The 12360-nt window shown below is 40.2% G+C and overlaps 1 protein-coding gene across 1 annotated transcript in view; it reads left to right on the top strand.

Moving 5' to 3' along the window:
• MDN1 (midasin AAA ATPase 1) overlaps positions 1-12360 on the top strand; it is a 258414-nt gene that overhangs the window by 228319 nt on the left and 17735 nt on the right. Inside the window, exons 87-89 of the mRNA XM_075202780.1 lie at positions 30-173; positions 1556-1706; positions 10245-10546. Of these exons, the coding sequence (XP_075058881.1) occupies positions 30-173; positions 1556-1706; positions 10245-10546 (597 nt within the window). The remainder of the gene's footprint in view (positions 1-29; positions 174-1555; positions 1707-10244; positions 10547-12360) is intronic.

Here is a 12360-nt window from a genome sequence, read left to right as displayed (position 1 = left end):
CTTTAAGTTTTCACTTGAACTTTTTCAAGGAGGAATCTGAGTTGGTTGCCAAGGATGACAACCAAGATGCTGGAGACCAGGGTAAGGATAAGAAGCAGGACCTTAAAGATGAGCCTAAAGAGGACCAAGTAGAGGATAAGCGCACTGACAAAATCCATGAGCAAATTGATGAGGTATGTATAATTCTGAATGCTGACATTGTGACTTACAGATGACAAAGGTGAAGATGGGTGTTACAAATAATGTTCAAATATGACCCTGGGATTAAGGTTCACCAAAAGGAGACAGGTCACTTTAAGAACACTCCTAGACACCCGCTAGCAGCCAGGCTCTGTTTTACAAATGTCCTCGGGCCCAGGAGGCTGTAGGCTCTGGCTCTACTCCTGCTTCATTGTTTTTTCCTTGTTTGTTTCTTTTTTTTGTCTTTTTTTTTTTTTTTTTTTTTAAACTGTATGATGTTTCTTTATATGTGACATTGAGGATACCCTTCGTTTCGTAGAGCAGTGCACACATTTTACATCTGTGGGAAATTGTTGGCGGTCCACTCACTTTAGCGTTTGTGGAGGAGCCAAATTGTTTCCCCAACAGCCTCTTGATATGGTGCCTACACCAAGACTACAAAGTGCCACTGCCAAATGTTAGCTTTTTATGTTAAAGTGCACACCAAACAGATGTCACTTGTACACTGTGGATGCTGCTTATAGTTTTTATAGCTGCCCATTATTTAATGGGATATTGAGCATTGCAGAGCTTTACGTATCAACTCCATTCTAAACGGACAACAACTGTCTCATGTCTGTGTCAATTACATGTGAGGTCTGACCTGCAATTATTTTTAAGATTGCCCTGTCTCTTCAATCGATCACAATAACAGGCTGTCGTATCATACAGCTGTGTTATAAATGTAGGCAACAGCACAGTGCTGAGGTCATGAGTCCTACCAGGACTCTTATCTGTTTGGGGTTTGTATATTCTACCCATCTTTGTACGAGTTCCCTCCGCTGTTCCGTTATACTCCCACCGTCCCAGGCACACTTGAGTGTCATGTAGGCCTTCCTAAGTGCCAATTTATACTCCTAGTTTTGCTTAGTGGTGACAGCCAGCTGGTATGAAAGCTTACACAAAGGCAGACAAGCTGGCTTCTACCATCTTACTGCCTATACTATAGGGCAGTAGATTTTTCCTAGTCATGGTGACAAAGGGTTTCTGCTGCACAGGTATCAGGGTAACAGACTTTCTCTTTGCAGACATTCTTAAGCTATCAAGGTGAATGTTTGTTTCAGCAGAAATAATCCATAACACAACATTCGTCCCAAAAGGGACATTCCATCTGCTCATCTCTCAGCTCTTGGTTTACACTTCCTGGCCATGGGAGGGGTTAAGCTAAGCATTGGAAAGGTGGAGTTATATTGCTAAAGTGCCCTGCCACTTGTTGGTGGAGCTTAACCCTGTTGGCGTCCCCCATTGGCTTAAGAGAAATGGATTGAACGCTTCTTTCTCAAACAATTCCTTGATAATGATGATTTTATTTTCCTGGTTGCTTCTTTCATTGCAGCGTGAGTATGATGAGAATGAGGTGGATCCTTATCATGGTAAACAGGACACCCAGCCAGAATCAGAAGCCCTGGACCTTCCTGATGACTTGAATTTAGAGACTGATGAGGGCAAAGCCAGTGGAGATGAAAAAGATGAGAAAGATGGGGAAGGTATACATATTGAAAATTCACTTCTTTATCCATAAGGTTTAAGGCTTGCTCATATTGGCTTAAAGTAGAAAAGTATAAAGAATTTTTGGTTATCATTACTCCTTCTGATCACTAAATTTTGCTAAGGGTTGACTGTTGTCTTGACCGTTTTAGAACTATAGCCTTTTTATTCTAGTATGACTTTATTAAATAAGACCACCTCCTCCGAATTCATGTAAGCAAAATGGTTATCTAGTAGTGATGCTGAAGAGCAAGTACAGAACTTTGTCAACTTTCTCAATTATTATCTTTGGATAGAGGCTTTTGTTGTGACTTTTTTTTTTTTGTATTTGTAATGTTTTGTTGTTTCCTGGTTTGTTTGTTTATTGTTCTGTTTTTTTGTACCTTTTTGTTTTTCTAGATAACAGTGCAACAACCATTATATTGCATATAGAAAAACATAGGGATGGCAAAAAAAAAAAAGTCTCATATTTCTATTCTAAGCAATCAATCCATGGGGCCCTTCTGCTCATGCAGGCAAGATTATGCTATACATAGGCAAAAAATAGTGTTAATTGGAGAAATGGTTTTAAACGTATGTTGGTCATGGTATTTTCATTTGATTATTCTTATTATTAACCGAAAACTGGTTAGAGAATAGGGAACAGAGAGTTGTGATAAATGAAACATTTTCTAATTGGTCAAAGGTCTTAAGTGGAGTACCTCAAGGTTCTGTGCTGGGACCACTCCTTTTTAATATATTTATTAATGACCTTGGTGATGGTTTAGAGAGTAAAGTTTCTATTTTTGCAGATGACACTAAACTCTGTAAGGTAATAAAATCAGAGCAAGATGTAGCTTCTCTACAGAGGGACTTAAATAAACTGGAGGATTGGGCGGCTAAATGGAATATGAGGTTTAACACAGATAAATGTAAGTTTATGCATTCAGGGATCAAAAACAAGAACGCAATCTATAAATTAAATGGAATTAATTTGGGAGAATCTATAATGGAAAAGGATTTGGGAGTGCTCGTAGACAGTAGACTTGGCAATAGTGCTCAATGTCAAGCAGCAGCTGCAAGGGCAAACAAAGTATTGGCATGCATAAAAAGGGGCATAGATGCAAGGGAAGACAGTGTAATTTTGCCACTGTATAAATCGTTGGTAAGACCTCATCTTGAATATGCAGTACAGTTCTGGGCACCACTCTATAAAAAAGATAATTTGGAACTAGAAAGGGTTCAGAGAAGGGCGACAAAATTGATAAAGGGTATGGAGTCATTAAGTTATGAGGAAAGGTTAGCCAGTTTAGGCATGTTTACTTTAGAAAAGAGGCGTCTAAGGGGAGATATGATTACTATGTACAAATACATTACGGGTCAATACAGAGAACTTTCATGGGAACTTTTTATCCCAAGGACGATACACAGGACACGCGGTCACCCCCTAATGTTAGAGGAGAGGAAATTTCACAGCCAGTAAAGGAAGGGGTTCTTTACAGTAAGGGCAGTCAAGCTATGGAATTCATTGCCAGGGAAGGTTGTGATGGCAGATTCAATAGATATGTTTAAGAAAGGGTTAGACAAATTCTTAGCAGAAAAGTGTATCCAGGAATACAACCGTTAATTAAAATGAAGGATAGTAGTGCATATAGGGTAACAATAGGACTGCAATATTGAGTCTGGGGGGATTTTCACAATTGAAACAGATTGGCGGTTGCTTACTCTGGATCAATTTCAAATATAAGTGCAGGATCGCAGAAGATCCAAAATAGGTTGAACTTGATGGACTGGTGTCTTTTTTCAACCTCATCAACTATGTTACTATGTTACATATTCTGTAGAACTAGCATATTTGGTAGCACTTTACAGGGGACGAACAAACCGTAATAAAACAAGACCATATAGGCAAACAGAGATAAGAGGGCCTTGATGACCACTGATTGGTGGTATAGTCTTGTGCAAAAAGCACATAGTTCTTAATGTGATATTTGTTTCATTAAAGGGGTTTTACACCTTTAAATATTTTTACTAAATCCTCTACCATGCATTTACTATTGCTTTTGTGTGGGACACCCAAGATTCATTGTATTTAGCAGGGTCCTGGTATTTTCCTAAGCCCATGATTTCTGCCATTCACATTGGTTGCTGCTTGCTCCCTTGTTGGCAGGCGAGATCTGATGCCGCTGTGTTATTGAAAACCGGCTGCTGTCTGGAGGAGCATGCACTCCATTAATTGGCAGCCACATTTGTTTACAGTGATTAAGCAAATTTTCTTATGGTGATGGGCAGTGGTTGAAGTGGCAACTTATAAGTATTGGTATGGAAATTGTAAGTGAATAACTAGGGGCTGCCTAACTCTCTATATAGTTTTGTATAATAACCCAAATTACATATTTATTATTCAATCTCATTCATTGTGTAAAAAAACAAAACAAAATACCTTTGTTCCTTAAATATCTTCATCAATTATTGATATCCGTATAATTACTTTTATCTGTAATTATTGTTGATTTTCCCTGTTTGTGAGTCTAAACTTCCTATACATCTTCCTATAGTAATAGATGTTTGTATGTACAGAAGCTTCAGATGGGTCACTTATTCCTTTTAAATGATCCAGTCTTAAAGTGTATATATACTGCTTTTAAGTTTATAATAGGAACCTCACGCTAGACATGTGAAAATTCAAGTATTTCAAGGACAGCTCAGCTGCAATAAGACATCTAAAGACATGCACAAAAGTAAATCAGAGCGCAAGGTGTAGTAAAAGAACAAGCCTTCCTCTCCTGCGTACAGAGTTTGACAGGATTAAACAGAAGCAGAATGTGGATAACCCACAGACCCAGTCACTTCCTCAGTCTAGGCAAAGGGACAAAATGATAGTAGAAAAGTGGGTTAACCCAATCTCCATTCAGATACAATAACTTGCATATAGAAATTAAGTAATCCATACTTTAAAATAGGTTAACAGATCCCAAGAACACTCTGTGAAAAATGTATATATAAGTCGATGAAATTAGCACATTACAGATGCCAAATATTACACACAGAGCAGAAAAATAAGCCGCTCTTTTTAACTTCAAAATGGAAAATAACAAAAGCAATCCTTTTAAGTCCCTAGCAACATTCAGTGGTAAAAACACTGGGGGAACACACTTCCAATTGTGCTGATACAACATTTCAGGTGGATTCCATTAGGTAGCAGCAGACATTTCAGGTACCACCATCATAACCTGTAGACATGTGCAGAGTAATACAAAAGTGGAAGTTGCTCAAATCAATTTATAGGCCATAACAGGTGCTGAAAGGGTGGGGTTATCCTGCAAGGAACATACACACAACATTTTTTCCCCCAGCACACTGCTATAGCCAGCAACAGATCTGCCATTTCTACTGTAGATAAAAATGCAAAAGTCTTTGTTGCACACATTTGCAAATGTATGTTTAAGCCATCCTGCCACGCCAAGGCGCTTTTGCTAATAGGATGGTCCTACTCTAAACAATGAGAGTCCCTATATTTGGGCCATACATATGTGTTTTTAAATTGAGAGCTAACTTACCAAAGAGGTACCCCAGAAGCCTCCAAATAGCAATCCAATGTCAGCACTCCCCCTCAGCTACTGACACCAACATGCCTCTCAGACAAATACAAAAGTGGAAGTTGCTCAAATCAATTTATAGGCCATAACAGGTGCTGAAAGGGTGGGGTTATCCTGCAAGGAACATACACACAACATTTTTTCCCCCAGCACACTGCTATAGCCAGCAACAGATCTGCCATTTCTACTGTAGATAAAAATGCAAAAGTCTTTGTTGCACACATTTGCAAATGTATGTTTAAGCCATGTTTAAGACATGTGCAGAGTGTTATTGTGATACCAGCAGCCACATTGAAAGTAGTTTCTCCCAGCAGCAAGAAACCAATGTTTATGGGAAAGAGACATAGAAAATACACCTTTCCACGTACATAAATAACACACATGCCTGCAATACACTTTTCTGCAAACCAGGTAAAGAAGTTGTATGTTCGCTTATTCACCATTCTCTGTTGTTATGCCTGTGATTTCCATGCTTTTGTCAGAACACTAGAGATACTGATAGTGAGGATATTTGACAGTAAAGCTGGGTACACACTGATGCAATTATTGTGCAGATCACACAATAAGCGACCATTTGTCAGATATTGCAAGAGTGGGTACACTGCCACAATCATGTTGTATCTTACCAAACCGCATTGCATCTGTTGATTTGGTTTTCTAAACTTCCTAAAAATTAACGATCAGTGATGAAGCGATGTCGGGCAAATGTGGAATGGCGTATGCACTCACGACCAGCAGTATAGGCAGATCTCCATAGAGTGTGCAGACTCATGAACTTTTCAGCAGATAGTTATGAGACGAAGAACACAGATCTGATGGTAAATTGTGTCGGTTGTACGCGTAAATCTGCATGCTCAATGGGACTTTCAGTTGTTGGTAAAATTGTTACAGTAATCACATCTGAAGTAAAATGCAATACTGTGTACCCAGCTTTACACAGTTACTTTGCATCACTGTATAAGTTCAACATATGATCCATGAGAGCTGCCAGCTGTAATCAGGAAGGAACATTTGATACAAATGTAACAGCAGCAGTAACATGAGAGCTGTCTGCTCTCTCTTTTATTCATACAAGCACAGATCTGCTGAAAATAGGTATATGATGCAGGGTTAAACTGGGAATACATTTATGCAATTATCGGGCAGATCACACGGTTCACGGCCGTTTGGTCAGATATTGCAAGAGTGTAAACTCTCCTACTATTATGTTTTATCTTACCACAACACATTCATTATCGTCATCATCATCATCAACATTTATATAGCGCCTGCAAATTCCTTAGCGCTTTACAATTGAGAACAAACATTAATAAAACAATACCGGGTAATACATACAGACAGAGAAGTAAGAGAACCCTGCTCACAAGCTTACAATCTATGGGACAATGGGAGTTTGATACACAAGGGCATGTGCTACGTCATATTGCACATTGGACCAGCTAGAATGGAAAGGTAAAAAGTATTGAGTGGGTTGTGTGATCAGCCACACAGCTATGTTGGTCAAAGGGTTGTTGTCTTGTGTTAGCTGTGTAGACGGTGGTAATAGGGTAAACTAGGGAGATTAAGATGCTGGTTGAGCAATATTATAAGCTTGTCTGAAAGGAGTGTTTTCAGAGAACGCTTGAAGGTTTGAAGACTAGAGGAAAGTCTTACTGTGCGAGGGATGGAATTCCACAAAGTAGGTGCAGCCCGAAAAAAGTCCTGTAACCGGGACTGGGAGGATGTGATGAGAGTGGAAGAGAGACGCAGATCTTGCGCAGAACGGAGGTGTCGAGTTGGGAGATATTTTGAGACAAGTGAGGAGATGTATGTCGGTGCAATTTTGTTGTTGACGGCCTTGTATGTTAGTAGAAGAATTTTATATTGGATTTGTTGAAAAACAGGCAACCAATGTAGAGACTGACAACGTGGCTCAGTAGAGTATGAACAGTGTGCAAGGAAAATCAATATAACCGCTGTGTGCAAAATAGATTGTAGGGTTTCAAGTCTGATTTTGGGAAGACCAAGTCTGAGTGCATGAATTAAGGTTTTTGCAGTGTCCTGTGCGAGATGTGTGTGTATTGTGGAAATGTCCATTTTGATGTATGTAACATGATTTAGATGTAGATTCGATGTGGGGAATAAGGTGTAATCCTTGCTGCCAAGGATTATACCTTGGCAGCAAGGTTGCATGGTTGGATATCTGGTCATGTTCTCAACAGAAACAGAAATGTCAGGCTGGAAGATTCTGTTTTTGGGTGAGAATATTATTAATTCAGTTTTTGAAAGATTGAGTTTGAGTTGGCGAGAAGACATCCAAGATGAAATGGCAGAAAGACAGTCAGTAACGCGAGACAATACAGATGGTGAAAGATCAGGAGAGGATAGATAGATTTGTGTATCATCCGCATAGAGATGATACTGAAATTCATAGGAGCTTATTAGTGTTCCAAGAGAACTGGTGTAGGTAGAGAATAGCAGAGGACCCGTTACACAATTTCACACAAGACAACTGCCCCCTGACCAACATTGTTGTGTGACGGTATCATTTAGCTTACGAATCACTGTTACCTTTGCAGTCTGGCTGGACCGAAATGCAAAATGTAGATTTAACCTCATGTATCAAACTCCCATTGTCCCATAGATTGTAAGCTTGCGAGCAGGGCCTTCTCACATCTTTGCCTGTTTTACCCAGTTTGTTTATTAGTTTACTGTGTTTGTCCCCAATTGTAAAGCCCTACGGAATATGTTGGCACTATATAAATAAATGATGATGACCTAGGACTGAGCCTTGTGGTACTCCAACTGATAAAGGAAGCGGAGGTGGATCCAGAGAAATTAACACTGAAAGAGTGATTAGACAGGTAGGATGAGAACCAGGATAGGACAGGAAGTCTTGAAGACCTAGGGATTGTAGCGTTTTTATGAGGAGAGAGTGTTCAACAGTGTCGAATGCAGCAGAGAGATCCAGGAGAATTAGAAGTAAGTAATGGCCTTCAGTTTTTGCTGTGATCAAATCATTGACAACCTTGGTCAGCGCAGTCTCTGTGGAGTGTTGAGAGCGAAAGCCTGACTGAAGAGAATCCAGTAGATTGTTTGCTGTAAGAAAGTGTGTGAGGCGAGTGTAGGCTATTCTCTCGAGAAGCTTGGAGGGGCATGGGACCTGAGAGATGGGGCGGTAATTTGAGAGAGATTTTGAGTCAGAATTTAGTTTTTTCAAAATTAGTAATGGAAAAATACCAGTACAGAGATTACAGATTTTAGTTAAAGGTGCAATGAGTACAGGAGACAGGGACCTACCAATTTGTAAGGGTATGAAATCTAGAGGATATGGGGTAGAGTAGGAAGATGAGAAGAGAGTAGAAACGTCCTCTTCATTTGTGGGATCAAATGAAGAGAGAGTGCCAGAGGGTGCTGCAAAGGAATTAAGCTGATTGCTTGTCAAGGGAGATAATACCATTTCAAATCTGATCTTATCTATTTTGTCCTTGAAATAGGAAGCAAGATCCTAGGCACTGATGGGTAGTAGAGGGTTTGGGGTGGGAAGATTTAAATGTGTTAAAAAGGCGTTTGGGGTTAGACGCCTGAGTATAGATGAGAGATTGTAAGTATGTTTGTTTTGCAGTGTCCAGAGAATTTCTATAGGAGTGTAGATACCAGTATATGTGATGAAATTGCATCTAATTCGGTTTTCTAAACTTCCTAAAAATCGTGATCAACAATGGAATGATGTCAGGCAAACATGAAGTGTGTATGCACTCACGACCGACTGTCCAAATCTTCTGCCGATAGTTTCAGCAGTGTAGGCAGCTATCTGTAGAGTGTGTACAGAGTTGCAATCTTTTCAGTGGATGGTTATGAGACGGGAAGTTCACTGATCTGTAGGTAAATAATATAGGTGTCTATGCATGAATCTACTTGATCATTGAGACTTTCAATCATTGGTGAAATGGTTACAGAAATTGCATCTGAAAAAAGATTGCATAGGTGTGTGCTCAGCATTAGTGTTCATTGTAAGGGGGAGATTCAATTCAAAGTGATGTGCCGCAGAGTGCCTCCGATTGCAATCTATGAAGACACTCCGTGACAATGTTTCTCTGCTCATTTTTCCTTGCACCCCATAGAAGTGCGAAGACAAATTAGCGTAGATTCCTTACTGTAATAGGCGCCAATGTGTGCACCTGGACATCTCAATGTTGTCCGCCATCACATCACTTTGAATTGAATTTCCCCCCTAAGAAGCACGGATGATAGGTGAGTCGGTGAGATTTACCATTATATTTTGTTGGAAAATATCCTCATTGATACAATTGTCAGCGCTATTTCTTTGAATGAGCACTAACTGAGCCAATCTGTGCTTGTATGAATAAAATAAAGCAAGCCGAGAGCTCTCATGTTACTCATGCTGTTCCTGACCTGTTATGAGCAGTGGGGAGGTATATCACAGTGGGTAAGGTATATCGCTCCACTTCAACCTCTGTAATAAAAAGGCTTTGGTAATGTGTAAGAAACCAGTATTTTTTGCCTTTAACCATATTGTTTGTACAGCAAGGTAAGACTGCCTTATATGAAATAGGATTCCAGTATCTGTACTGAATCTTTAACAATTATTTGTTATCTTGCCATTGTACATGTGTAATAAGTCTATTGCTGTGCCAGAATCTTAATGAATCAATAACCTGTGGTTTTAGATGTATCTCATTACAGCTTGTGAAGTTAATTAATGAAGTGAATGATTTGTCTATACTGCCACAAGTTAGATCAAACTTGTTTCTGAATTCCCAAAATAACACTTCTTTAGCCATGCCCACTACTGTACATAAGTGAACCATACGTCTTTACTAATCTAGTTCATACATTAGTTCATATATTATTACACTGGATATTTACTTTCTCTTGTGTCTCGCTCCAATACACTGTGACTGACATGTTGCAGGTTAGTCTGATGGGTGCTGATTGTGCAATTCTCTTCTGTTACAGAAGAAAATCCTTTTGATATAGAGGAAAAGGCAATGGATGTAAAGGAAGAAAGTATAGAACAAGAAGGGAGAGAGGAGGGAAAACCTGAAGACGAGGTTGAAGAATCTACAGAAACCGAACAAGCTGATGGTCAAGAAAAGGTGGGAGAGAAGGAAGAAGAGGTTCCACAAGAAGAAGAGGAAGAGTCTGCACATGATGAAGCAGGAGACAAAATACCAGAGCTCACAAAAGAAGAGGAAAAAGAGGAACCCGCTAGAAATGAGGAGAATGGGCTACCAACTGACCAAAGCCTCATGCCTCAGGTGAGAATTATCAAATAATTTTGTTAAAGTACAAAATGTAGTTAAAATGATAGCGAAAATTGTTAAACCTTGCTGTCCATTTACAAACCGTGATGTAGAATCAGCAACTCAGCCTATCCCACACTTAAATTGTCAATGACATAGAGTCCGTGTTACTTGGTACATGGTTCTGCTACATTCTCAAATGTTAATAATGATAGTGTCCTCATGGATACCCAGTTGTTAATTTGACACATTGGGAATGTGCATTCTAATAGCACCCCAGTGACTGCAGGAATCTGTATGAGATAGTTGACGATTTCTGCCACAGTGCCTATAGTGGTGGATAATGTGTTTTACTTGCTGTACCATAAAGCTGGATGTCTGTGGAACGCAGTAATAGTACCTTGGATATTAACATATTAGTGGAAAAGCTATGAATAAGGTAAAAAGACAAACTATAATATATTTTATGCTGTGTATTAAACTTTTTCATGGGCATCAGAATTATTGTCATTGAATCTGTTGTAATGAAATTATAAATTCTATAATTAGTGAAGTTGTTGTAGTGAAGTTATTCTTATTTAAACAAAAACAAGTTCAAAAAGGCTGTTGTGAGAGGATGGGATTACTTTGCCACCCTGTAGGGGTATTTACAGACTGGGGTTTCTCTTACCATCAGTATTTTACTGCTACCTACTGGTGCTGCTTGTTCAAACTGAACACTCACAAGTGTCAACTTTGCATCACAGTGGTGCATCCATTTGTAGGAGAATAGACACTTCACTGCCAGACTCTCTCTTTCACCATCACCTGGAACCAGCTGCATCTAGGTCGTGTAACTGCAGCAGCACCCCTTTGCAGGTTACTCTGGCTGCATCCTCCTGACCACTTACTTTGGATCAGGACTGCTGGATAATGAGCATAGAGTTGACTCAGGGCACTGGGCTTAACACAGGACAGCTGAGGTTAGAGGTCACAGGCTGGTATAGACATCTTACAGGGTCTTTAGTAGTAGTGATGTTTATTTGCTCAGAAATCATTCTTAAATAGCCTGTAACACAAAACACCAATTTTAAGGTAGTAGATCAGGGGCGCACGGGGAATTTTTAAGGGGGGGTTTCCCCTCCACGGTGAGGGGGGGGGAAAAAAGCGAGAGCATGCGCAGCAGCTCCGTTTAGGCAGCACTGTACTATACAGTAGCCGCGGCACTGTCAAAGACGCTTCCACAATGGTACAGTGCCGCTATGTAGGGCACTTCTTTAACGGAGGGGAGGGGTTTCTGGAAACCCAGAAACCCCCCGCTTCGTGCACCACTGTAGATCTTACATGCACTTTATCTGGGCCCTTTATTTTATGTACACATTCTGGCAGGGGGTAATCCAGCCCACTGTCTCTTTTAACCAGTCCCAACTGATTCTCTTATATGTCATAAACATTTGTTAAGCTCTGAAACTTAAGTTTACACTACACTTAGTGGCATGGACAGTGTGTTCTCCCCCTTCTCTATGCATGTTGAAGGGGCTGAGCCCCCTTTCCACCCTTCTAATAAGGCTGGGTTGAGATTTAATCTTTACATTTCCTGTCCAACGTCCAGGAGCTTTGCCTCCATATGCCCTTAGAAGCTGCTCTGCTGTGACAGCCATGGCTGGAGTGCAGCATCTCTTCCTACCCAGCTCTGACTAGGACCGTCCACTGCATCAATCACTAGGTATGAGGACTGTCCAGACCTCTGCTGCACAACGCTGCTGGATTCACCCCTAGATGCTCTATAGTCAATCCAGAGATCCTTGGGCAGCACGGTTGGCTCAGTGGTTAGCACTTCTGCCTTACAG

Source organism: Mixophyes fleayi, chromosome 3 (genome assembly GCF_038048845.1).
Source record: "Mixophyes fleayi isolate aMixFle1 chromosome 3, aMixFle1.hap1, whole genome shotgun sequence".
Classification (NCBI taxonomy): domain Eukaryota; kingdom Metazoa; phylum Chordata; class Amphibia; order Anura; family Limnodynastidae; genus Mixophyes; species Mixophyes fleayi.
This window is presented reverse-complemented; position numbering and strand designations above follow the sequence as displayed.